At 45.3% G+C, this 27,750-nt stretch overlaps 2 protein-coding genes across 5 annotated transcripts; one reads left to right on the forward strand and one right to left on the reverse strand.

Moving 5' to 3' along the window:
• Positions 1-7,699, forward strand: CZIB (CXXC motif containing zinc binding protein). Its single transcript, XM_002810805.5, has 8 exons — positions 1-1,249; positions 1,475-1,558; positions 2,899-2,955; positions 3,327-3,408; positions 3,619-3,650; positions 4,967-5,044; positions 5,770-5,835; positions 7,062-7,699. Exons 1-8 carry the CDS (start codon positions 1,244-1,246, stop codon positions 7,137-7,139), a joined length of 483 nt encoding a protein of 160 aa, XP_002810851.3. The 5' UTR covers positions 1-1,243; the 3' UTR covers positions 7,140-7,699.
• CPT2 (carnitine palmitoyltransferase 2) lies at positions 7,601-27,605 on the reverse strand. 4 transcript variants are annotated; one of them, XM_009250174.4, is made up of 5 exons: positions 24,740-27,605; positions 21,023-21,103; positions 19,398-19,504; positions 10,556-11,791; positions 7,601-8,538 (listed from the first exon to the last, which is right to left on the reverse strand). In XM_009250174.4, the coding sequence occupies exons 1-5, from the start codon at positions 24,889-24,891 to the stop codon at positions 8,207-8,209; spliced, it is 1,908 nt and encodes a 635-aa protein (XP_009248449.2). In that variant the 5' UTR covers positions 24,892-27,605; the 3' UTR covers positions 7,601-8,206. The 4 variants fall into 4 exon arrangements, with proteins under 4 accessions (XP_009248449.2, XP_002810850.2, XP_054390725.1 ...); XM_002810804.3 differs by having other exon boundaries at positions 10,487-11,791; XM_054534750.2 differs by having other exon boundaries at positions 10,437-11,791.
• Positions 27,606-27,750: the final 145 nt, after the last annotated feature.

A 27,750-nucleotide genomic window follows, 5' to 3' on the forward strand; every position in this document is an offset into this window, starting at 1 on the left:
ATAGAGTCTCACTCTGTCACCCAGGCTGGAGTGCAATGGCATGATCTCAGCTCACTACAACCTCCACCTCCCGGGTTCAAACAATTTTCCTGCCTTAGCCTCCGGAGTAGCTGGGACTACAGGTGTGCACTGCCATACTCGGCTAATTTTTCTATTTTTAGTAGAGACAGGGTTTCACTATGTTGGCCAGCTAGGTCTCAAACTCCTGACCTCAGGTGATCTGCCCGCCTCAGCCTCCCAAAGCACTGGGATTACAGGTGTGAGCCACTGCGCCCGGCCATTGCCTTATATCTTGATGTGATGTTAAAACCAACTACTGTGATTGCTATCTGAGTTTTGGTTCTCAAGAAGGTGCTTTCTTGTGTGGATAGTTGTTCAGTTTGGTGTTCCTGCCAGGGAAGAGGAGGAGGAGGCTCACTGGAGGGTTCTATTTGGCCATCTTGCCCCACCTCCTAGAAGGAGTCTTGAATGTGCTGTTCCTTTTACCGTTAATCTCCACAGCTCCTGCATGGTCTCAGATGTAGCCTGGACAGGAGGCCAGGTAAAGTTCAATAAACATATGAGAGAAGAATAAACCAGGTGGGCTCCCAAAAAAGAGCCAGCTGAAGGGGAATGTCCAGTCGCAAGGACCACAATGAGATGGATATGGACACAGGGCAACCTCTGGAGAGGGGTCTAGAAACCAGGTCTCTTGGGTGAAACAGGAAAGGGCAGTTTAAAGAAAGGCATCATCCCCAAATCTGATAAACCAATACACTCTACTTTTTAAAGTGTATTGGTTTATCTTTATTTGGCAGTCTTGGAACTCTTCCTTTTATAGCTTTTCCCCTGGGCAGAGGGAGCTGACGTGATCTGAGAAGTTCCAGGGCAGGCAGAGTAGTGAAGAGCCTGGAAAGAACTGAGGGGCAGGAACTGTCTTGTTCGCTTAAAGCAGGCACAAAATTGGCGTTCAGTAAGTGTCTGTGGCACCACCGAAACCCGGAGTCAGGCTTCCGCTGGCCTGAGCACAGGTTGCTCGCGGACCTGGCTGACCTCCTCCACCGGCCCCAGATCCCCAGATGCGAAAAGCCCTGTGGGCCAAGCGATCAGCCGCGCGTAGACGTCCCGGCCCCGGCCCCGGCCCCGCCCTCGCCCTCGCTCTCGCCCTCGCCCTACTGAGGGTGCGCAGACGGCATCCGCCTTTTACGACGCACCGGAAAGCAACGGCAACGGCCGCAGCCAGCACCGGGCGGAGTGGGCCACCATGGGGGTGAGGGGAGGCCGCCCGCCGCGGGGACACGGAGGGGAGGTGGCGAGGGTGTGGGAGGCAACAGCTCGCGCCAGGAGGAGATGAAGCGAGTGGGTTCGCGCTGAAGGAGCAGGAGGCAGAAGGAGTGTCTCCCTGTGGCACCCACGGCTGGGAATGCGGGAGGGTCGGGCTGGCGTGGGGCTGCGCAGGCACGGTTGACGCAGTCGCTCTGGCCCTCCCCCACAGAAAATCGCGCTGCAACTCAAAGCCACGCTGGAGAACATCACCAACCTCCGGCCCGTGGGCGAGGACTTCCGGTGGTACCTGAAGGTGCGGCCGGGGGCGGGGCCCGGGGAGAGAAGGCGAGTCCTGATCTCAGTGCTGAACCGGAGCCTTCTCTCCGGCAGTATGAGAAAAATATTTAACCAGGCACATTAAGTGTTCAGGGTTTTCCTAGTTAGAATTTTACGTTTGCTTTTTATTAAAGTATATTGGTTTATTTCTAATTGGCAGTCTTGGAAAGCTTCATTTTGTAGTTCTTCCCTGTGTTAAATATTTCGTGGTCTGTAAATGGACACAAAACGAAATGCTACTTGAAGGGACGTTGTGATTATTTAATAAGGTGAATAGTTCGCCTTTCGTTTATTGATTTGGTTTTCTTTATTGTGAAATAGTTTAATTTTGTGCGTAATCCACCCTTCCTTAACCCTCCCACACTGGTAAAGCTGGTACCCAAGTGGCATGGTCTACAGAGGCCTCCCCTTCCCCAGCAGTTCGAGGCTCTTCACTCTTCCAGATCCCAGAGCTTCTGCTCTGTTTTCCTCTTGGTCAAAATCCCGGCATCCTTCTCTACCTCTGAAAAGCCCTGTTCTTCGGGAAGCTGCCTCCGGACTACTTTTATTTCCCAGGATTTTGAAGCCTGAATACCAGGGCTTACTTGGGAGAATCTGTTCTTTGGCTTGAAGAAGCAGAATCGAGTGAAGGAGACAGAAAAATAGAGTAACAATAGAGTGATAAATGCTTATACCAGTGACATACGGGGCCTGTGGGAACATAAAGCTAACTAAGCAGAGTGGGTCGGGAGCCTGCTGAGGCCATTTCTCTCTTTTTTCTTTTCTTAATTGACACATAAGAATTGTACATATTTATGGAGTATATAGTGATGTTCCAATAAATGTAATGTCTAGTGATCAGATCAAGGTAGTTAGCATATTCATCTCAAACGTATCATTTCTTTGTGTTGGGAGCATTTAATATCCTAGCTATTTGAAACTATATATTATTGTCAGTTATAGTCATCCTACAGTGCTATAGAACACTAGAACTTATTCCTCCCATATAGCTGTAATTTTGTATCTTTTAACACATCTCTCCATATTCCCCCCCACCCCTGTTGAAGCCATTTCTGCACCACAGGTGCCTTGAATCCCCGGCCACACTGAGCACTTCATAGAGGAGGGTGGACACACCGGCATAGGAAACAGGCTTACCTATCCTTTGCCCAGAGATAGGTCTAGTTTTGTCCTTGTTGGGGATGGTGTTAGGGATGAAGTGAGATTGCCAACAAGAAGGTAGGTCATGAGCCTGCCCACCTCCCACTGTTATTACCCTTTCCTTGGTGTCTGTCCAGCTGAGCCAGCTGCTTTACTAACATTCTTTTTCCCCCAAAGATGAAATGTGGCAACTGTGGTGAGATTTCGGACAAGTGGCAGTACATCCGGCTGATGGTAACTGTTCTCCCCCAACCCCCAACATAAACACTCATAAACACACATACACTTCTGGGCAGGGATTTGGGGAAACTGGCTTTCATCTCTCCAGTTCTTTGCTCCCTGCTTTTTGTGGTTTGGGAGGGTAGGTGTCAGTGTGATCAGCACTGGATTCAGTAGGCATCTTTGAGGTATGAGGCAGAGTTCAAAATCAAGGGGAAGCCCTTTTTTTTATTTTCTTCAGGAAGCCTTCCCAGGAGTCTTGTCCTAGTAAGTTACCCTTTCTGGGTCTTGGTCTCTTTAAGTGGACAATAAATGGTGGGCTCGATCTCCTCAAGACCGTACATCTAATTCATATGTGACTGAAAGTTCTGTTTGCTTTTTGCCAGGACAGTATGGCACTGAAGGGGGGCCGTGGCAGTGCTTCCATGGTCCAGAAGTGCAAGCTGTGTGCAAGAGAAAATTCCATCGGTAGGTCAGGCTGTGTGTACTGAGTTCTGCCAGGGTGGCCCACAGCTTCCTGGCACCAGGCTGAAAGTAGACTCATGTTACCTGAGGGTGGAGTCAGGCCTAAGATGCCGACACCTGTACAGCGCGATCTTTTTCAGGGCCACATGTGGGCACCTGGCTGGGGCCAGGGTATGGACTTAAGTCAACTTTGTGTTCTCTTTTCTATTTCAGAGATTTTAAGCAGCACCATCAAGCCTTACAATGTAAGTTTGCTGCTGTAGTGGCAGGGATGGTGGGCTTAAATCCTAACTGGAGTTAGTAGGTCTGGGTTCTAGAGTCATGCCAGCATCAGGGTGACCTGCCATAGGACATTCACTCATGAACTTAGTTCTTCTTTGACTCAGTCATTTATTCACTGTACACTGAGTGCTTGGTATATTGCCTCTTGCAGTGCCTTCTTATGAGGGCTGGGCTGTAGGAGCTCAGGGGACCTCTGACACAACCTAGCTGTTCAGTTTGCATCACTGAGAGCACTTGCCTTGTCTTCATTTTAGGGGACTAGCAAGCTTTCTCTGGAACCATAGGTGGGGTAGTCCTTTGGTGCATCTTATCCTTTATAGCATCAGTGTTAACAAGTTAGCCCAAAGGTGAGGGAGGGAGTATGTGCTTTGGATCTGTTTGTTTAAAGAAAGCCAGTTATTTGTATTCACCTATTCCTTATTTGGTATTTATTTAAAGTATCTTGAGTTGTGCTGAATTCTTGGCTTTGTCCTGAAGTTAAAGAGAAATTAAATGAGGACTTGCCTTCAAGTACATAATAATCTAGTGGAAAATACAAAAAACAAGAATCGAACTAGGGCCCTAACAGAGAAGTGCCTTACCAGTGCCAGAGATGTGGTCAGTGTGCAGGAAATTATTTTACAGTGAATGACAGGATGAAACTGAATGTAGGGCATGGCACTTATGGTCCCTAAGCCCATAGGTCAGGTAGGCATGAATTTCCTGGCCACCTACCCACCAAGAGGTGCCCCCTCCACATACATAACCATTTCAAAGGCTATAAGACATCCCTCTGCCCTTACTGCATGGCAGATGGTGAGCAAAAGGCTATGGCTAAGTGTACTGGGTCTGTTTGGATGATCTAGAGACTTTGGAGCTTAACATTCTTGTTCATATTTTTGGTGTTGATAATTTTATTTACTATTTATTGAGCACTGTGCTGGGCACTTTGTATGCATTTCAGAATCTGACAATAAAATTGTAGAGGTTTCCTCAGCTCTATTTGACAGTTTAGGAATCTTGGGCCCAGAGGGGAAGAGAGGCATAGCTTACCTTACATCCAGGCAGGTTGATCCCAGCATCAACACTCTTCTGCAGCCTCCATGTCTACTGTCTACAGACAGCTTCATAGGGAGCAGGTGCCCAAGGCAGGCCTCCTCTAAGAAGGGGATGAGTTCTTCCTGGGTCTCATGCTAGGCCTCCAGGGGCAGTAAGTGCCCATTTGGCAGGAAGGAGAGGGGCCATGGGGTTATCCTGAGAGCTCATTTGGGCCTACCTTCTCAACACACTTCCTTTCTAGGCTGAAGACAATGAGAACTTCAAGACAATAGTGGAGTTTGAGTGCCGGGGCCTTGAACCAGTTGATTTCCAGCCCCAGGTGTGTATGTATCTTTCTGGGGAATTTTTGTCTTTGGGGAGGGGATGTATGAAGTGACAGCCAGAACTGTGCTACCTACAGAGACCATGGACTAGACATTCTCCTTTCTAGCGGTAGTAATAATGGTCCCTTAAGTTGCTGCTGTATGCTTGGGCACCCATGCCGTCATTTTTACACGTTACCACATTTAATCCTCATGGTAACCCTATGAATTTATTCATCCTGTTGTTCAGATGAGGAAGGAACTGAAGAGATTTTGCAACTTGCTTAGGGTCACACAGTAAGCAATGGAGCTATAGTTTCAACCCAGATCTATTTGACTTGAGCTGGTGCTCATCCCCCTTTATTTGTGCATGTTTCACCTCACAGCAAATCTGTGAGGTAGGCAGAAGAGCAAATACTTCATCCCCATTTTATAAATAACTAAGGTCCAACCTGGGAAATGACATGCTCAGGGGCCTTCAGCAAACCAGGGCTAGTGGAAGGGATTACGCTGTGCCTGCTGCCTTCTGGTCCAGGGCTGTAATTCAGAGAAACCACCACTCTAGTTCTGAGGCAGCTGCCAGGTCCTGGAAGCTCAGCAGTTATTCCAAGACAGGTGCTCCTACTGCATCTCTGTCCTCCATCCCAAAAGTGTGAGAAGAGCCAGCAGCCTGGCCGGCCCTCACTTATAGCCGAATGCCTCCTTTTGCCAAGACTAACTGGTACCTTCTTGTGCCCTGCAGGCTGGGTTTGCTGCTGAAGGTGTGGAGTCAGGGACAGCCTTCAGTGACATTAATCTGCAGGAGAAGGTATGAGACTTGGGGGCTTTGGGAGGTACTGTAGGGCACCTGGTGGGAATTATTTTTTTGGTGGACAAGGCTCATCAATGGAAAGCCAACTTTGTATTTTTGTGCTTTTTGTTAGTGATGTTGCTGTTCAAATGGCCACAGGTATAGTGCTAAAGTGCTTTCTAATGTTCCTACATATGAGAAAGCTATGATGCCCCTTACAGAGAGAATATGTGTTAGATAAGCTTTATTCAGGCATGAGCTATAGTGCTGCTGGCTGTGAGTTCATGAATCAACAATATATATTAAATAAGGTATCTTTAAACAGAAACACATAAAGCTAGATTATTGATTGGTTGATGAAAATGTGACCAGAGGCTCATAGGAACCTAACGCTGTATTTCCCTGGGGAGTATTCATTCAGTATTCCCTAATTCAGTGTTTGTGGTGGCTTTATTGCACCTGACTACCATGAAGAACAAGAAATAGTCTATATTACTGGACATATTACTACTCTGCAGATAGAAAAGCCTTGTGCTCAAGCCTTGAAGGAAGGACAAAAACTTCATTTCATTTGCTTAGCACCTAGTAACAGCGGCTAGCATTTACTGAGCTCTTATATGTGCCAGGCACTCACTATGCTGAGTGCTTTTATTTTATTTTATGTATTTTTTGAGACAGTCTCACTCTGTTGCCCAGGCTGGAGTGCAGTGGTGCAATGTCAGCTCACTGCAGCCTCTGCCTCCTGGGCTCAAGTGATCCTCCTACCTCAGCCTCCCAAGTAGCTGGGATTACAGGCACCTGCCACCATTCCTGGCTATTTTTTGTATTTTTAGTAGAGACGGGGTTTCACCTTGTTGACCAGGATGGTCTCAGACCCCTGACCTGAAATGATCCACCTGCCTTGGCCTCCCAAAGTGCTGGGATTACAGGCATGAGCCACCACACCCGGCTGCTTAGTGCTTTTAAATGTGTTACCTCATTTGATTCTTTCAACATTCAATATGAACTCCATTGTTGTCCTTTTTTTTTTTTTTTTTTTAAAATAGAAGATAGGACTCAGAGAAGGGGCTCAGAGAAGTTAAGTGATTTGCCCAGTCATACAACTGAAAGAGCTAGAATTCAGGCCTGAGCTATCTGGCTCTGTTCAGGGTCATACATGTTCATGATTATTTGAGTCAGAGCCTGAGCTGGGCCCTTTAAGTCCCAGTTTTCTGTGAGGCTAACAATGCCATTTTGTTTCCCAGGACTGGACTGACTATGATGAAAAGGCCCAGGAGTCTGTGGGAATCTATGAGGTCACCCACCAGTTTGTGAAGTGCTGATCCCTCTTCCTTCCCAGTTGCCCTTAAGAACTGAGAAAGGACAAAGTACTCTAAGCAGCAGAGCCCACAGAGGCTGGTTCCTTTGACCCTTGTCTCCTGGTGGCTGTACGAAACCTTCACAATCTGCATGCTGGACTTTATTACAGCTTCCCAAGCCCCATCAATAAAGCCCCTGTTCATGCTGCACTGGTGCATGAAGGTGAAGTAAGGAGGCAGCTACTCCCTTCACAAATAAGAATTCGTGCAGCAGCAGTTCACTTCTTAGGAAAATGAAGAGTATTTTTAAGGAGATGGTATCTCCCCAGTCAAGGGCAAGTTTACAGAGATGAAACCACAGTCCCACCATCACTCAATGAGCCAGAAGCCAAAGGTGACGTACTGTTACCTGAACTTACTGAACTTGCTGTTGGGAAGATCTTTGTGAGGATTAGGAATTAGGTTAAAAGAAATTAAGAACCATCTTCAAGCAAAAATTAAACTTTATTTCTGCTTAAACAATAAATACACCTGAGTTAGTTTTCCAAACCTTTCCTCCTGATTAAATGCCCTTAAAACTGAAATCTCTTGTTATCTTCAGTTGTGATCTAGTCCCACACGGAAATTACATGTTTAGCTTTAAAACCATGAGTTTAAAGCTCAAGCCTGTAGCTGGCTGCCTAGGCAGCCAGCTTATGATTAGTTTCACAGAATAGCACCCACTGGCTACACAGGCCCGTTTTTTTTTTGTTTGTTTTTTTGAGACAGAGTCTCGCTCTGTTGCCCAGGCCAGAGTGCAGTGGTGCGATCTCAGCTCACTGCAACCTCCACCTCCTGGGTTCAAGCAATTCTGCTTCAACCTCCCAAGTAGCTGTGATAACAGGCACATGCCACCACACCCAGCTAATTTTTGTATTTTTAGTAGAGACGAGGTTTCACCATGTTGGCCAGGTTGGTCTCAAACTCCTGACCTCAAGTGATCCACCCGCCTCAGCCTCCCAAAGTGCTGGGATTACAGGCATGAGCCACCATGCCCGGCCTCCCAGTTTTCATGAAGAGGAAGTGATGGTAGCTTTTCATCTGCCCAGAAGTTAACTTTTGATGGATTTGCCTTCTAAGGCATCAAACATGTCTTCTAAGGCCTTCTCCACACATTGGAGAAACTCCCGGGCATTGCGGCCTGGGTAGGAAGAGACATTGCAGCCTATCCAGTTGTCATGAACAGCATACCCAACACCAAAGCCATCAGAGACCACGGGGGCAAAGCCCCCAAGGTTCACTGCTGGGCTGCTCAGCGTGCTCGTGGACAGGACATTGTGGTTTATCTGCCCATATGCAGGGTCCAGGTAGAGCTCAGGCAAGATGATCCCTTTGGCTGCTGCCAGGTGCCGCAGAGCAAACAAGTGTCGGTCAAAGCCCTGGCCTGTGAGAAACAAAATGGAAAACCAGAGTCTCAGGATGGAAAAGGACCTCAGGAAAACCTCCCCACTCACCACATGGTAGGAATACCCCTCATAGCATCCTTGAGAGTGGGGGAAGGCTCTGTCTACCTCTATGCACACCACCAAGTGACTAACTTCAGAGCAGCTCAAGCTAGAATATTTTAAATTATTTAGAAAATATATTATGTCAGGTTACATTTAAAAATAGCTGTCAACAGCTGAGCTAAAAATGAGCCTAAAAGGAAAGCATAATTTTAAAGATTCGAAATCAGTTTAGTCAGAGTCAAGACAGTACAGGAAGAGAGCTGTGGACTCAAAAACTACGATAAAACTAAAAGTCTGATTCAAGTGTAAAAGAGAAGATTGAGTCAGTGGAACAAAATGGAAAGTCTGTTTGACCAGGGTTCGAATCTCAGTCTTACTACTAACTTGCTGTGTAACGGGGCCAGTGGCTTGGTTTCCTCCCTGTAAAATGGAGAAGAAGACTAGAATGTCTTGGAGGTCCCTTTCACTTCCAGCACTTCATAGCAACATGAAAGGATAACTATGACCCTCCAGGTCCTTTCCAGGTCTTGAATTTTATCAAAAAAACGTAATGATGGATGACAATTGGGAAGAGCTTCTGAGATGACCTATTTACAGAGAGCAGACACATTACAACTGAGATGAAGTTAGTGGGGCCATAAGTTTAGAAATCCTAAATTTTCAGAAAAGTGAGTCTGATAACCAATGAGTAATAGAAAAAGGAGGGTGGGTGCAGTGGTGCACGCCTATAATCCTAGTGCCTTGGGAGGCTGAGGCAGGAGGATTGCTTGAGCCCAGGAGTTTGAGACCACCTTGGGCAATACAGTGGGACCTCATCTCTACAAAAAATTTTAAAAATTAGGCCCGGCATGGTGGCTTACGCCTATAATCCCAGCACTTTGGGAGGGCGAGGCAGGTAGATCATGAGGTCAGGAGTTTGAGACCAACCTGGCCAACATAGTGAAACCCCGTCTCTATTGAAAATATAAAAATTAGCTGGGCATGGTGGCATGAGCCTGTAGTCCCAGCTACTCAGGAGGCTGAGGCAGGAGAATCGCTTGAACCCAGGAGGCAGAGGTTGCAGTGAGCTGAGATTGTGCCACTGCACTCCAGCCTGAGCAACAGAGCAAGATTCCATCTCAAAAAAAAAAATTAAAATATCAGCTGGGCATGGTGGTGCATGCCTATAGTCCCAGCTATTTGGGAGGCTGAGGCAGGAGGATTGTTTGAGCCAAGGAAGTTGAGGCTGCAGTGAGCCATGATTGCACCACTGCACTCCAGCCTGGGTGACAGAATGAGACCGTGTCTCCAAAAAAAAAAAAAAAAAAAAAGAAAGAAAAGGCCGGGCGCGGTGGCTCACGCCTGTATTCCTAGCACTTTGGGAGGCCGAGGGGGGCGGATCACCTGAGGTCAGGAGTTCAAGACCAGCCTGGCCAAAATGGCAAAACCCCTTCTTTACTAAAAATGCAAAAACTAGCCAGGCATGGTGGCGGGTGCCTATTATCCCAGCTACTCGGGAGGCAGAGGCAGGAGAATCACCTGAACCTGGGGGCGGAGGCTGCAGTGAGCCGAGATCACGCCATTGCACTCCAGCTTGGACAAAGGAGGGAAACTCTGTCTCCAAAAAAAAAAAAAGAATTAATGCGTCACAGCTGAAAGTGACCTTACATGAGGACAAAGTCACATGCATTTCCCCACCCCTGCTTAGGAGGCAAGAACATTCTGATCCCTAGTGGCTAGTGTGGCTGTTCAGACTGCTAGGGTAGAAAAGAAAAATTTGGGGAGTTGGCGATGGATTAAACCTAGTGAAGGGGTAGAAATCAGATTTGGAGTAGAATGATTTAGGCTTGCTTACCCGAGCACTGAAGACAAGACCCAAGGGCATGCTCCCCACCCCTGCCTCACCCATTGCTGCTTCTTTGGTCAGCTGGCCATGGTACTTGGAGCACTCAACCATCATCTGCTGAAGCTCACCAGCACTGTGCCTGGAGGGCTCCCTGACAAAGGCCTCAGAGCACCTCTTTGTATAGATGGAGGCCGGGCGGATGGTCTCAGTGCGGCCGTGCTTGAATGCAGCAGTGCTACAGGACTCATAGGTGGCCACTGTCTGCCCGTACTGCCGCAGGAAGGCCATCTGGAATGCCAGCTGGGCAACTGCGTCAGGGCTCAGCTTTTGCTTCTTCAGGAATTCTTTGCCTCCTCTCTGAAACTGGATGCAGTCAATAGTGAGGGTCTTCATGGTGGCATCAAACTTTTCCTTAGCAGCTGTGATGCCAGTCTTTAAGGCATCAGTCAGCTTGAAGCTGAGTTTCTGCACAGTGACAGTAGAGTCAGTGGTAGCTGGCTGGCTCTGTGGAGTGACGGCAGGGGTCTGAGTGCTGTCTTTAAATACTTCATTAAAAAATCTGAGCACTGCCACACCATCACCCCAAGAGTGCTCAAAGTGGACGGCAGCAGAGCCATCCTTGGCGATAATGAGGTTAAAGGATTTATCAAACCAGCGGTTTGTGCCATCCCCATGCAGCATATTGTGGGACAAGTGGACAAGGTCCTTAATGGGGAATTCATCTAGGCAGAGGCAGAACACTGCCGAGTCCACTTTCCTCAGGCTCTCCTCATTGCCACTACTCATCAGCTTCTGCCTGAGCTCTGCCCAGATGTCTCGGTTCTCACTGGTCAGGTATGTCAGAGGAAACTCGGGGGCAGGGCTGCTGTCTGAGAGAATGTACTTCAGATGCGCCTGGATTTCCGAGGGGCTCACAATGTTCCCATCTGGATCCAGGACATCAAAGATATAAAAATTTCCTTTCCTTAGGACCAGGAGGTGTCTGGCCTTGTCATCAGTGAAGAGTTCATCCCGACTGGGTTTGGGTAAACGAGTTGAGTTGAAAAGCCGAAAATACTGGGACATATCCAGGGGATATGCATTGACCAGGTAGGCCCCATACCAGGACAGAGAGGAAGGCACAAAGCGTATGAGTCTCTTGAAGGTGTCAGTGTCACTTTTTGCAGGGTTCAAGTGGAACACTTCTGGCTCCAGAAGGCCAGCCCGGAGTGTCTTCAGAAACCGGATGGCAGAAACAGTCATGTTGGTTGCCCGGGTGAGCTGGTCGTTATACTCAGATTTTGGGTCAGGATTGAAAGCCATAAATGGATTAAAGTTCAGAACAACGGAGTCTCGAGCAGATAGGTACATATCAAACCAGGGTCCTAAAAAATAAAAAGAAAAAAAAAACATAAAATGTTAATGCTCTCCCTAAAAATAAAATTTGAAGAAGAAAAAAAATTCAAGCCTAGGCAAAGGAAATGGCATTAACCTCCAGAGAGAATTCCCTGAATGTTTTTGCTCTGCAGTAATTCAAGACATATAAATGGGGTCATACAATATATGGTGTTTTGCATCTAGCTTCTGTCACTTATAATAATGTTTTTGTTTTGTTTTTTTGGGACGGAGCCTCGCTTCTGTCACCAAGGCTGGAGAACAGTGCTGCAATCTTGGCTCACTGCAACCTCCACCTCCTGGATTGAAGCGATTCTCCTGCCTCAGCCTCCCAAGTAGCTGGGATTACAGGAGTCCTCCGCCATGCCCAGATAATTTTTGGATTTTTAGTAGAGACAGGGTTTCACCATGTTGGGCAGGCTGGTCTCAAACTCCTGACCTCAGGTGATCCACCCGCCTTAGCCTCCTAATAATGTTTTTAAGGTTCATTCATGTTGTAGCATATAAGTTCTTCATTTCTTCTTACCGCTGAATAATGTTCCATTATATGGATATACTATATTTTGTTTATCCACTCATCAGGTAATGGACATTTGAACTGTTCCACTCTTTATTATGAATTATATTGCCTTTTGTTTTTTTTTTTTTTTAAGACACACAGGATTTCTGTCATCCAGGCCGGATTACAGTGGTATGATCATGGCTCACTGCAGCCTTGAACCCTGGGCTCAAGCGATCCTCCCACCTCAGCCTCCCAAGTAGCTAGGACTACAGATGCACACCACCAGCCTGGCTAATTTTTTTATTTTTTGTAGAGATGGGGTCTTACTGTGTTGCTCAGGCTGGTTTCAAACTCCTGGCCTCAAGTAATCCTCTCACCTCAGCCACTTAAAGTGCTAGGATTACAGGTGTGAGCCACTGCACCTAGCTATTAAGAATTATGTTGTTATGAACATTCTTATACATGTTTTTATATGGACATAGCTAGGAGTGGAATTGCTATCACATGGTAAGTCTCTGTTTAACCTTTGAGGAACTGCCAGGATGTTTTCCAAAGTGGCTGCCCCATTCCCACGAGCCGTCTATGAGGGTTCCTATTTTTCCACATCTTCAGCAGCACTTGTTACATGTCTTGTTGCGTGGAGATATTCTGGTAGGTGTAAAGTAGTATGGCATTGCAGATTTGGTTTGCATTTTCCTAATGTTTATTAATTGCTTTTTCTTCCTCTTCTGTTTCCTTTCTTGGTTTAAGGAATAAAATATGGTAACACTCCACTTGCATTCATGCTGGAACAGAATAGTTAATTCCCACCCCATCTCTTTAGGTTTCTCTTGCTTCATCTCCTTTCAGGGGCAACAGTCATATTTGATTGCTCCCCGATAAGGGGGGAACGTCTTCATTGTCCTTCTGTGTATCGGGGGGAACGTCTTCATTGTCCTTCTGTGTACAGTGTACATTTGTACACTCCCTGTTTAGAAAGTACTCAAAAAGCTATTATAAATATCAGTGCATGGATCACTCAGACTAGCCCTCTGAGTTCCTATAGATGTTTTACCTGTAAAAATTCCAGAAGCAATATTTTATCAGAAAATATATCAGGGAAAGTTCCTGCTGGGATTAGTAAGCATGAATAAACTCTATAAATAAGGACTGTCTTTTATTCGGGCAAATAATGTTCATATGTATAGCACTGGGAAAAGGATTAATAGATGCAGATTTGTCTGTTACTCATTTGTTGGTCCATCCACTCATTCCATCCCTTGAGTATCAGTGCTGTGCCAGGCCTTGGTCCAGGGGATTTAGAGAGGAATAGGACATGGTCTTTCATTCTGAAAAACCCTGGTGAAGGAGGCAAATAATTAAAACATAACACAGTGCACTAAAATGGTGAGAGAAAAGTACTGGTGGACAAGATATATTTGATGAAACAAGACATAAATTCATGCCTCTGACCCCCCTTTAGCAAAAGAATTTCAAAGAGACATAAACCAGTCAGGCCAAGAGAATGGAAGATGAGAAAACAAATACTGGAAGCTGGAAAGCACTTATGCAACTGGTAATGACTAAAGCAGACTCAAGAAAGCCAATCCTAAATTGGCAAGAGAGAAAGCCAAGAAATCATATGATTTGCACAGCAGAACCCCCAGAGGGCTCAGTAATTGGCAACCTAGATACATCTGGTTGAAGGACTGTTCAATTATATCACCACTACCACAACCTGAGATTCCCTCCTCACTCCAGTAGAAGACTTAAGTTTTACTCTCTGGAGATAATAAAACTAGGGGCTGGGTGCAGTGGCTAATGCTGGTAATCCCAGCAATTTGGGAGGGCGAGGTGGGTGTATCATGAGGTCAGGAGATCAAGACCATCCTGGCTAACATGGTGAAACACCGTCTCTGCTAAAAATACAAAAAATTAGCCAGGCGTGGTGGCACGTGCCTGTAGTCCCAGCTACTCGGAAGGCTGAGGCAGGAGACTCACTTGAACCCAGGAGGCTGAGGTTGCGGTGAGCCGAGATCGCACCACTGCACTCCAGCCTGGGTGACAAAGTGAAACTGTGTCTCAAAAAATAAATAAATAAAAGTGGGAGACCTGAATCACAGTTGAGATCTCAAACCTTCTTCCCTTACTTACCCTACCTTCTACAACACTAGCAACCTTTTGGCAGTTTACTGGAAAAGCCTCCCTAGGGAATATAACCCAATTACACTACCATTAGGGGCAACCCAGGGAAGCAGTTTAGCTGGATCACTGTATTAGTCTGTTTTCACACTGCTATAAAGAACTACCTGAGACTGGATAATTTATAAAGAAGAGAAGCTTAACTGACTTAGTTCTGCATGGCTGGGAAGGCCTTAGGAAACTTACAATCATGGCAGAAGGCAAAGGGGAAGCAAGGCACATCTTACACAGCAGCAGGAGAGAGAACAAGCGAGGAGTAGGAACTGCCAAACACTTTTAAACCATCAGATCTCATGAGAACTCACTATCACAAGAAAAGCATGGGGGAAACTACCCCATGATCCAATCACCTCCCACTAGACCTTGACACTAGGGGATTATTACAATTCAAGATCAGATTTGGTTGGAGACACAGAGCCAAACCACATTCTGCCCTGGCCTCACCCAAATCTCATGTACTTCTAACATTTCAAAACACAACCATGTCTTCCCAACAGTCCCCCAGAGTCTTAACTCATTCCAGCATTAACTCAAAATTACAAGTCCAAAGTCTCATCTGAGTCAAGGCAAGTTCCTTCTGCCTATGAGTCTGTAAAATCAAAAACAAGTTAGTTATTTTCAAGATACACTGGTGTTACAGGCATTGGGTAAATGCTCCCATTCCAAAAGGGAGAAATTGGCCAAAACAGAGGGGCTACAAGCCCCATGCAAGCCTGAAATCCAGCAGGGCAGCCATTAAATCTTAAAGCTCCAAAATAATCTTTGACTCCATGTCTCACATCCAGGGCATGCTGATGTAAGGGGTGGGCTCCCAAGGCGTTTGGTAGCCCTGCCCCTGTGGCTCTGCAGAGTACAGCCCCATGGTTGCTTTTACAGTCTGGCATTGAATGCCTGTGGCTTTTCCAGGCACATGGTGCAAACTGTCAGTGGATCTACCATTCTGGGGTCTGAAGGGCAATGGCCCTCTTCTCACAGTTCCACTAGGCTCCCCATTGGGAACTCTGTGTGGGGGCTCTAACCCCATGTTTCCCATCTGCATTGCCCTAGTAGAGGATCTCCATGAGGGCTTCACCCCTGCAACAGACTTCTGCCTGGACATCCAGGTGTTTCCATATAGCCTCTGAAATCTAGGAGGAGGTTTTCTCTTTTTTTTTTTTTTTTTGAGACGGAGTCTTGCTCTGTCACCCAGACTGGAGTGCAGTGGGGCTATCTCAGCTCACTGCAAGCTCCGCCTCCTGGGTTCACGCCATTCTCCTGCCTCAGCCTCCTCAGCAGCTGGGACACAGGTGCACGCCACCATACCCGGCTACTTTTTTTTGTATTTTTAGTAGAGAGAGGGTTTCACCATGTTAGCCAGGATGGTCTCGATCTCCTGACCTCATAATCCGCCCGCCTTGGCCTCCCAAAGTGCTGAGATTACAGGCGTGAGCCACCGCACCCGGTCGGAGGAGGTTTTCAAACCTCAACTCTTGTTTTCTGCAAACCTGCATGCCCAACACCATGGGGAAGCCTCCAATGCTCGGGGCTTGCACCCTCTGAAGCAATGGCCAGAGCTGTGCCTTGGCCCCTTTTAGCCATGGCTGGAGCTGGAGTGCCTGGGACACAGGGCACCATGTCCCAAGGCTGCACAGAGCAGCAGGGCCCAGGAAACCATTTTTCCCTCTTAGGCCTCTGGGCCTATGCTGGGAGGGGCTACTGTAAAGATCTCTGAAATGCCTTCAAGACATTTTCCCCATTGTCTTGGCTATTAACATTTGGCTTCTCATTACTTATGCAAATTTCTGCAGCTTGGGGCTTGAATTTCTCCCGAGAAAATGGGTTTTTCTTTTCTACTGCATGGTCAGGCTGCAGATTTTCCAAACTTTTATGCTCTGCTTCCCTTTTAAACATAAGTTCCAATTTCAGATCATCTCTCTGTGAATGCCTATGACCATATGCTTTCAGAAAAAGCCATCTTGAATGCTTTGTTGCTTAGAAATTTCTTCTGTCAGACACCCTAAATCACCTCTCTCAAGTTCAAAGTTCTGCAGATCTCTAGGACAGGGACAAAATGCCGCTAGTCTCTCTGCTAAAGCATAGTAAAGAGTGACTTTTGCTGCAGTTCCCAATAAGTTCCTCATCTCCATCTGAGACCACCTCAGCCTGGACTTCATTGTCCATATCTCTATCAGCATTTTGGTCAAAACATTCAACTCTCTAAGAAGTTCCAAACTGTCTGACATCTTCCTGTCTTCTTCTGACCCTTCCAAACTGTTCCAGCCTCTGCCTATTAACCAGTTCCAAAGTTGTTTCCACATTTTCAGGTATCTTTGTAGCAATGCCCCCCTCCTGGTACCAATTTTATATATTAGTCCGTTTTCACACTGCTATAAAGAACTACCTGAGACTGGGTAATTTATAAAGAAAAGAGGTCTAATTGACTGACAGTTCCTTGTGGCTGGGGAGGCCTCAGGAAACTTACAATCACAGCGCAAGTTGAAGGGGAAGCAAGGCACATCTTATGTGGCAGCAGGAGAGAAAGCGAACAACTGGGGGAACTACTGAACACTTTTTAACTATCAGAGCTCGTGAGAAACCGCTCACTATCATGAGAACAGCATGGGGAAAACTGCCCCCATGAGCCAATCACCTCCCTCCAGGTCCCTCCCTCAACACGTGGGGATTACAATTCAAGATTAGATTTGGGGGGGGACATAGAGCCAAACCATATCAATCACATTAGAGCAAAGCCTGTAACTGACAAGCCTCACCCTCATCCACATAGCTTCCAAGAGCTTTCTAATATCTCATTCATATCTAAGACGACACAGGATTATGAAGCATCTGAAGAAAGGGCAAAGCAAACAGGAGAAAAGCAACTTGGAGGCAACAGACTATGAAGAAGGAAGAGATCTTAAAAAAAATTATCAGAGATAAACTATTTTTAAAAAGAACACCATAAGAAGAAAAAAGAGCTTGTGGAAGTAAAAAACAGGAAAGCAGGAGTTTTAAAAACAGACAGGTTGAGAGATTAAAATTAAGTAAGTCTCCCAAGAAAATGGAACAAAAAGAGTAAGAGATGAAAAATGTGAGAGAAAAGAAAATTAGAGGATGAGACCCAGAAATTCTACACCTGAATAATAATAGAGTTCCACAAAGAAAAAACAGAGAAAAAAAATGGAGAGGAAGAAATCCAAAGAAATAAAACAAGAAAATATCCCAGACCTGAAGGATGAGATTCCAGATTCAAAGGACTCACAGAGTGGCCCAACACACACTAAAACACATTACCTGAAATTTCAAAACACTGGGGACAAAGAGAAAATTCTAAAAAGCTTCCAAAGGCAGAGAGAAGAAGTAGTCAAAAGATTAAGTCTCAGAATAGCATTAGATTTACCAACAGCAACACTGGATGCTAAAAGACAATGGAGCAAAGGCTCCAAAATTCTGTGGGAAAATGATTTCAAACCTGGCCAAACAAATTATCAATGAAGTATAAGGGCCATTTTAAAATTTTTGCTTCCCATGTTCTGTTTCCAGATAGTAAAGGGAATATGTGCTCTGATTTAAAAAAAAAAAAAAAGAAAAGCCAAGAAATAAGAAAATATGAAAGACAAGAAACACGAGTCCCAACATGAGAAAGAGATGACAGATGCCCCAGCTGATGGTGAAAGAGCACAGGAGAGCAGCTTCAGAGTAGGCCAAGAGGTTCACAAATCCAGACTACAGCATGTCGCAAGTTCTGGAAGAAGTTTCGTCAAGAAGACCAAAATGGATAGAATGTCCAATCTGCTTTCATGTATTGAGAGGAGATTCAGACAGCTTGGGAAGAGTCTGGGGGTAAATTAGTAAGCACATAGAAAACTAAACAAGAGAAAGGATGGAACAATGATTAACTTAAGAGAAAACAAAAAGTTTGTACTGGAAAGGAAAAACAATCCCAATATGCTACATGAGTCAGCTGACAATAGTGTTTCTATGATCATAATAGCATAAAACTAGATACTGAGTTATCCAAAATTACAAATCCCTATGCTGTGAAAATGAGGGGATAGGAAGTACGTGTATACACATCCCACATATGTGGTGGGATGTAAAATACTGCTGAATTCTAATCTTCTACAGTGAGATGTCAATAGCTAATGACTAAAGTGAAAAAATCAAGATGCAGTAATGTAAGTATCTAATTTAGAGATACGGGGGTATATAACAAAAGATTTAGGAGCTGAAAGTGAGAAGTGGGAAATAAGGAGATGATAAGGAATTTGCTCTTTTTCCTAACAAGCCTTATAGAACTGTCTGATTCTTTAAACTATATGCATGTATAACCTTGGTAAATATATAAACTAAATTAAAAGAAGTGCTGTAGGAACAGAGGTGGAAGCAACCAACTCTGAATGGAAGGGAAAAAGGACTGAGAAGGTTTCACAGAAAACCATCCTCCTTGGATCTTAAAAGAAGAATTTGCCAGACAAAAAAATGGTAGTGGGAACAGCATGGATAAAGGCACAGAAGAATGAAAGACTAAGGGTTCAGGGAGCAATGAGGAGTTTTAGCAGGAAGTATGTCGGGGTGGGTGGTGAGAGAAGAGGCTGGAGAGGACAGTTCTGTCTGACAGTGAAGGACCCAGAATGATACAGGACATAGGACTTAATCCTGCATCCTTTTCAGACAGGACCGTTGATTAGGTTCTGCCTCAATCCCATCTACAGAGAAGGCTGGCCATCGTTCTTGAGCATGGGCTCAAGTCAACACCTCAGTAGAGGAGGAACACACTCAGCCTTAACATTTACCTCAGGAAGGGAGGATGAGACATTACTTCATTTGCCGGTCTCACCAAAAATATCTCTGAGACCAAAACAGGAGAGAATATGCCTTACTTTTCATTATGGAGGGCTCTGGGAGAAATCATACCCACCGCCCAGCCTACCTACCCGAAATGTAGCTTGTATGTTTATTCTGTTTGTCCTGAGCAACAAGCTGCTTGTGCAGTTCTTTTCCAATCCCATTTTCAAAACTCTTGCAAAATTGTTCTGTTTTCCTAAAACATTCAAGAAAAGGCAAAATCAAACCATGGTAGGGAATACATGATTTTTAGGTTCATGGTGAGGAACTCATAATAGAGTTTTGGGTCCCCAACAGCACAGCCCTAAAACCTGGAATGAGATCAGAAAGTACCTCTAACCAGAACAGGAATCAATCTAAAATTGATAATCTACACTACCTTCTTAAAATGAATGATTAGGAAAATCAATCAACATCTCACAAAATAATCCATACCCTAGGAGGCAGTTTGGCATGGAGAAAAGGACATAAGCTCTGGAGTCAACATAAGTTAAGTCTGAATCCTAGCTCTGTCGCTTTTCAAACTGTGTGATCTTGGATAAGTTACTTGATCTGAGTCTCAGTTTCTTGATGTGTAAAATGGATAATAATACCACTTTACAAGACTAAAAATATTTATAAAGCTAAGGATTTAGAATATCCTAAAACATAATACTCAATAACTGGTAGCTATTACCATATCAAGAGAAACTTTAAATGACTAATAACAAATATTTGAAAACAGAGGCCTAGATTATGGATAATTCATCTGTTTCTCCATCGCTGTCCAGTGAAGAGTTCTGTGATTCCAACAACAATGCCAGTTACCTGTACAGAAAAATTTCCATTATGGAAAAAGAGCACTACACTAGGCTATGAGAGCTTAATGCAATCCACTTTTTGACAATATTTGATATTATTTTCCAATTCCATGCTGTATTTGCTTCCTAGGACTGTTATAACAAAACACCACAAACTGGGTGGCTTAAAACAACAGAAATTTATTCTCTCACAGTTCTGGAAGCTTTAAGGACAAAATCCAGGTGTCAGTAGGACTATATCTTCTCTGAAGACTGGGGAAGAATCTGTTGCATGGCTTTCTCTTAGATTCTGGTGTTGCCAGCAATCCCTGGCATGCCTTGGCTTGTTGATACATCACTCCAATCTCTGCCTGTGTCCTCACATGGCTGTCTCTGTGTCTTCTTACAAGGACACCAGTCATATTTAATTAAGAACCCACACTACTCCAGTAGGACCTCATCTTAACTAATTACATCTGCCACAACCCTAATTCCAAATAAGATCATATACTAAATTTCATGAAAAAGGGCATAAATTTTGGAGGCATGCTATCCAACTCAATAAACATGCTCACAACGCAGACTTCTGGTCTGCCGTATGGTCTCCTCAATGGACCTCTCTTCCAAGGGTACATGTTGTCTATAAATGACCAGGACCAGCGAGCCTCCCAGGTACACCTGCTAAGGGAAAGTACACATTTGGCATTCTGGCTTATAAACTATCTCCTATTGAGCCTGTTTAGAAGAACCCTCGGGGCTTGGTCAGTCCTTCATGAATGAAAATATATTTCCTGAACTTGTAGATGTACAACTAGGTTCTGGGTTCCTGGAGACCCAGCCAAGTCACAGACATACCCTGAAGCTTGGTCCACCACTACTTGCCAGCCTGTCTTGAACCACCCCAACTATGCTCACCCAAGGTTCTCAGTGTTTACCTGAACTGGCCATCATCCAAGAGAGGCTTCTGTGCACTGAGGTATCTCCTAATGGTATCTTCAAGTTTGGGAATAGGCAGCCTGGAGAGAAAGCAGGGTCAGTGTAAGGCTGACAGTATGTGGAAGAGGTTAATTAGCTTTACAAGCTAATGAACTGATTACTAGATCATTAATTTCCTCCCCCAAAACCAATAATTGGAAGTGACTGACAAATCAGAATCAGTGGGTTTACTAATGCCAAGTATATCAATGGTAACTCTATTTTTAAGTAAAATGACAACTAAATCTTTAAGTAAAATAAGAATATCATTATTTTAAATAATAATAATAGATTCAAAATGGGGAAGCAGAAGCTGCCCCAAGCATTCCTGTTTTCTGGTCACAATGATGACACCTGTGCTAACACTGTATTGGCCCTGATTTAATTCTACCCTTAGTTTGAACAACCGCATTTTTCTCCCCTAGGATAAAATGAAAAGGGTCTATTTTCTAAATTTTCTTCTGCATTTTACAACAGATAGTTAGATAAGAGTGAAACACAGATCTGTTCACGGGCCAGCCATGTATGGGCGCTACAGTCACTGAAAGGTAGGATTCGACCAGTAAGCCATGCCCAGACACCAGGAACGCCATTAGGAAGAACCAAATAGTCCCTGTGCTTAAATAACAGGAACAGCAATTTGCCTACTTATCATTCTGTCTACTAGTGATTTCCAAAGATGGCTATGGTGATGAAGTTACTGGCTTATTGTGAAATGAAAATACATGGACAGTAAAGTGAGGTGTATTTTCTCTTTCAATTCATTGGTTTTATTGAAGGAAATATCCCCTAATAGCAAAACAATCAGAGTTTGTTAGGTTGCCTCTACCAACTCAAAATTAACACTGATATGCAAAATACTGAAATGTATCAGTCATTTAGGAAAACTGAAACATGATACATAAAGCAGTTTAAAAGCCTAATATAAGATATACTGTGGTTTATCAGTTTATTTTTAATGCATGTTTATCCATAATATGACAAAAATAAATCAATTATTTACTGCCATTATGGACTTAGACTGCACTAAGTACCCATTTACAACACTTTAACACCATAGATCCCCTTACATTCACTGACTTACTCAGAAAAATTCCAAATACTATCTCAGCTACCTCATAATTCCAGTTGCCTACGTATGTTTAAGATTTAGTTTTATTACAGTAGGAATATTCATGAAAGTTAACCTTCTTCCTTTTAAACAAAATTCTACATTAGAGACAATGGCAATTTGATTAAAAAAAGTCCTACTTAAAAATTTCTGGAGTGAAGCTGGGCACGGTGGTGCACACCTGTAATCCCAGCACTTTGGGAGGCCGAGGCAGGCAGATTGCTAGAGTCCAGGAGTTCAAGACCAGCCTGGGCAACATGGCGAAACCCTGTCTCTACAAAAGATACAAAAAATCAGCCAGGCATGATGGTGCATGCCTGTGGTCCCAGCTACCTGGGAGGCCATGGGCAGCTCACTTGAGGTCAGGAGATTGAGACCAGCCTGGCCAACATGGTGAAACTCCATCTCTACTAAAAATACAAAAATTAGCTGGTTGTGGTGGCGCATGCTTGTAATCCCAGCTACTTGGGAGGCTGAGGCGGGAGGATCCTTTGAACCCAGGAGGCAGAAGTTGCAGTGAGCCGAGATACGGCCACTGCACTCCAGTATGGGCAACAGAGCGAGACTCTGTCTCAAAAAAACCAAAATAAAACTGTGGCTCAATGAAGTTAACAGAATTGCCCAAAATTATAGCTAAAGACTTGCAGATGCAGAATCTGCAACTATATTCTACCAGACTTCAAAGTCACGGCTTTTCACCAAGTGTGACATCAATGAGTGAGTGTGAAAGATTATACATTTTACCAGTCTAGAATCTGAGCGAGAGAAGGAATCTCATCTCTCATCTAACTGCCAATTTACAAATAAGTTAATGGAGGTCTGGGGGAGGTTGGTTGCTTAAGGTTATGCATAGGTGATTAGTGGTACTATTTGAACTGGAGTTTGAATTGGTACCTCCAGATTCCTACAGACTGTGCTATGGATGGGGTTGGAATAAATGATCTTGAATATTCTTTCCAGCTTTCCAATTCTAAAGTGCAGAAAATCCCTCTGATCTTAAACTTGGGTGGGGCCCAGGCCTGCCTGAAAGTCAGTAACCATCTGACTCTGAATTTGGCAAGTGAAGACAGGTTCTGTCAGTCCTCACCTTTCACCCATATACTGGCTCAGCTCATACACACAGGCTGACAGGGTGGAAGCAGGTACCAGGCTCATTCCACAGGCACAAAGCCCCTTTTTCTTCCTCCCTCCTGCCACGTGTAGATAATCTCATTTTCATGTCTTAGATGTTTGCACAAAATGTAATTTCACAAGAATCACTTGATCCCCCTGAAAGGGTGAGGGTATGTAGTGACGACGTGGGGTTAAGTGGTCCCAGATGCAGAGAAAAACAAACACCCAGCAGCTCAGGTGAGGCCTGTGACACAATGTTTGTTCCACACATGGGGAAGAAGCCTGGCCTCTAGCTCTTGGGGTGTGGGGAATCCCTGAGGGCAGTTTGGTGAGAAATAAGGTGAGAAGGGTCTTTGAGACAAATTTTGAACTTGGCTCCAGGAACTGAGTTACTCACTCAGTAAGTTAGAAGTTAGTTTAGGTTTGGTTTAGAGGGTGAAGAAAATTTCTAATATTGAAGAAGGAGACCTGGCAACTCAGACAAAAGCGGAGTTCAAAGGCTGGGAGAACTGGAAGCCGGATTTAAGAAAGTACTGGGGGAGGGAAAGGCAAGAGGATTTACTAGGGCTATTTTCAGAGGGGAAGTCGATTCTGGGTGAAGTGTTTCGAAGGCAGGGTAGCCTGTAGTGAGGAGGAGTAGAGAAATTTGGGTGGACCCTTGATCTGAGTATGATGGAGTGTGGACGGGGTACTGAGGGTGGTGTCTAGAATTCTGTGAGGGTGAGCTGCACTTACAAGAGGTACTGTGGGTGAGGAAGGATATTTTAAGGGGAGGAACCTGTTGAGGAAGGCTTGGAGAGACTGAAAGGTTTCCGGGTGAACACTGGACTTAGGAGATTAAAGATTTAAAAACATGGGGGAGGGTCAGTTGAGGACAAGGGTGAACACTTGAGGGCTGTGCTTGTGGGGGCTCATGGGGGGTGAAAGAACAGAGTACTGGAGAAATGGGAGGTGGGGCTGAGGGTCCTGAGTGACAGGGGTGAAGGCGGTGCTGGGAGAAGTTAAGGAATGGTAACCATGATATATTAGGAATCAGCCTACCCATATTCCGGGTAGGAATGTGAGGCAGTCATTAAAGTACTTCAGGAGACACCATAGTCGAGGGATTACAGCGGCGCTGGAAATATGCAGGTCTGGCATTTTTCAGGGAGAAGAGGACTCAGGATAGCTGGCTGGAAGTTAGGTTAAAGGAGAGGGAATCTGAGAAGCGTTCAAGATGGAGAATCTGAGATAGCATCGAGGGGTTCTGGAAGAGAATTTGAGGGTTCTGAGGTTCCTGTGCTAGGAGATTCTGAAAAGTCCTAAGACTTCCAGATTAGGGGATGTGGCAGCCTCCATGGTAGGGGCTTGGGGGCGGAAACGGGTTCACTAGAAGAGTCATGAATGACTGCAGTCAGGTTGGGGCCGATCCTGGGATGGCAGCGGGCGGCGGGGACCCGGAGGCCGGGCTCACCTGGGCAGGCTGTCCTGGTAGTGCATGGTGGGCACGATGCTGCGCTGCAGGTACTGGCCGGGCCCGGAGCCGGCGCTGAGGGGCCGACTGGGGGCTCCCGGACCAACCGCGGGGCCCCGAGGCCAGGCGCGCAGCAGCAGGCGGGGCATCATCGTCCCGGGAGCCTGCGGCGGCGAGAACGCGGCAAGTGGGGAGTTCTGGAATCTAAACACAAGGCTGCCGCCGCCGTTAGAGCCCAAGACACTGCGTCAGGACTCCGGGGACACCTCTCCGCCCGCAGGCCACTTCCGGCCCCTGTAAGGCCGTCGGCTCCGCCCCGGACTGGCTCCTTCCGGGCAGGGGCCGCCCACCGCCAGGCCCCGCCCACCACTAGGCCCCGCCCGGAAGGGGGCCCCAGCCTCCGCGCTGCTGGTCTCCCTTTCCTTCCCTAGGAGGCGGGAAACCGAGCGCCGCAGCAGCTCCTTCCCCTTTTTTGGAGCAAGACAGAAACTGGAGCTGGAAAAAAAAAGAGAAGCTAAGAAACGTGATTGGAATCTGATAACCGAAAATTTGATCCAGGCTCCATCCTTGCGAGACTGTGGACTAAATTTTAAACCTCTATTTCCTCACCTAAGAAGTAGATAGATCGTAGTGATTCAACGTACCTCCCAAAATTCTAGATGTGAGATAAAGATAACATGTTATGCACAGTGCATGGTGCTTAATAGGAAAGCAGTAAACAGTAACGGTTGTTACTGTTGTTAGTAATCCGTGCTGAAGATCATTGACATAAAAAGACCCTGAACACTGCACAGCTACTGCTGTGCCAGCTCACCTGAGTGGATGGATATTAGAAAGGATTTGTGCAGGAGCTGGAAACCTGGAGTTTCCCGCTGGCCACCACTTCAGTGCAGAAAGCCCCTTCCGAGCGGAATCCCCTCTGCTTGAACATCCGTTCTCGGCTTGAGCATTTCCAAAAACAGGAAGCTCACTGCTAAGAGGAAAGAAACCCTTGTCCTCCGGCTCTAGGAAGTCTTCCGTGTTCAGTCTATTGGAAGAGGCTTCCTGTCACCACAGACCACCTCCAAGATTCCTTCCAACTCCTGACTCTAAGATTCCGCTACTTGAACATAGATCCATCATCCCTCATCCATCACAAAACAGCTGCAGAACAGCCCACCACGCCCCAATCCCTGATATTAGAAGTAGCTGAAGGATTAAGTAGGCTCTACTCCCATTTTACAGAAGAAGACAGGGAGTTACCAAAAGACACACAATTATGCTGCCTGGCTTGAGGCACAACAGAATTCCATTTTGGGAACAGAACTGCCCTTTAGCCCTGTTTGGGGCAGCCAAGTACATTCTGTCTGTTCCATAATTGGCTAAGCAGAGCCAGAAGCTGGAGCACACCAGATAGAGTACTGGATTGGGAGTCAGGAGACCGGACTTTTAGTTTCAGCTCTTTGTTATCTAGTTAGCTGACCTCGGATTGAACAGGAAGATCACTAACCAGCTCTGGCACTCATTCAGTGGTGATCACAAATGCTTAACCCATTTCCCGTTTAGAAAAAAACAGTGCAGCTTGCTGCCAGCACTTATTTCTTAGGGCAAATGGGAAATGGGTTAAGAACTAAGCATGAAATTCAGAAACACTGAATATCGAATCCTCCTCTCTTGAGGGGAGAAAAGGCCCAACTGGCCCAACTCCAAAACATCAGTGCCATTTGCCTGTAGTGTATAAGGCCAGAGGGAGAATATAAAACTCTTTCTGAAAAAGAGCAGTGTCTTCTAAATCCCGATCATTTTCAGAGCCTTGATACCTGAGGCAAATATCGAGATCTGTGTAGTGCTAAGGGGATCAGAGGACCAGGAAGAAATAGTTGGCCCAGGAGAAAAGCAGTGGCTCTATTCTAGAGACAGAGGGCCAAAAGATTGAGCCCATCCAATCTAACAGCCAAAAGAGGGACTTGAACACCTTTGGTAAGTGCATGGCCAATGGGAGCAACTCTAAGCCTTTAGGCTGGTGTCCAAGGCCTTCTGAATTCTGGCCCCCACCTACTTCTCCAGCTCCCATCATGTCACCCCAAAATACTCTATGCCAGAGTTGTCCAATCTTTTGGCTTCCCTGAGCCACACTGGAATAAGAATTGTCTTGGGCCACACATAAAATACACTAACACTAATGATAGCTAATAAGCAAAAAAAAAAATAAATAAATAAAAAATGTAAAAATATCTCATATTTTAAGAAAGTTTACTAATTTGTGTTGGCCTCATTCAAAGCCATCCTGAGCTGTGAGTTGGACAAGCTTGCTCTATGCTGTAGTAACACTGAACCACTTCTCATTCCCATCCTTTTCCTTACTCTGCGACTTATTTATTTATTTATTTTAGCTGTCTCTGCTGCCTGGAATGTTCTTTCCATGCATCTCTGCCTAGTAAATTCTTACTTGTCCTTCAAACCCTATTTCAAAACTCACAACCTCTTTGAAGTCTTCCTCAATCCTCATCCTTCTTCCTCACTGCAAGAATGAATCCCTCCCACTGTGATTTTACAGCACTTTTTACATTCATTTACAGTTATGTACTTGAAACACAACTGTATTAGGGCTTTTAAAATAATCAGCTATTTAATTACCAATTCATCTCTCAGAGTAAATTTTGAGGTCTTTGGGCAGGGACTTTGTTTCCACTGTGTGTCCACTGTGTCTAGCACAGGCCTACTGTGGGGAGGTACTTTGCTTCGTTTTCCTGGGGATGGCCCTGGGGTCTGGACCACATTAAGAATAACCATGAGCTGGTAGTCCAAAAAGACCATATATTGCTGTGTAAGGGTCAAGAAAGTTCCTCTACTTAGAGAAAGATCCTGAAGAATACATTGTTTCTATTGAACTAATCCCCACAGTTCTGCTCTGTTTTGAATTAACTATGAAAAAGCAGTACATGATGGCCACGTTAAAGTAATATTCATCTTCAAAATCAAAGTTCTGAAAAACAATGAACTTTAACTGGCTAGCAGTAGAGTTCACATTT

Source organism: Pongo abelii, chromosome 1 (genome assembly GCF_028885655.2).
Source record: "Pongo abelii isolate AG06213 chromosome 1, NHGRI_mPonAbe1-v2.0_pri, whole genome shotgun sequence".
NCBI lineage: Eukaryota > Metazoa > Chordata > Mammalia > Primates > Hominidae > Pongo > Pongo abelii.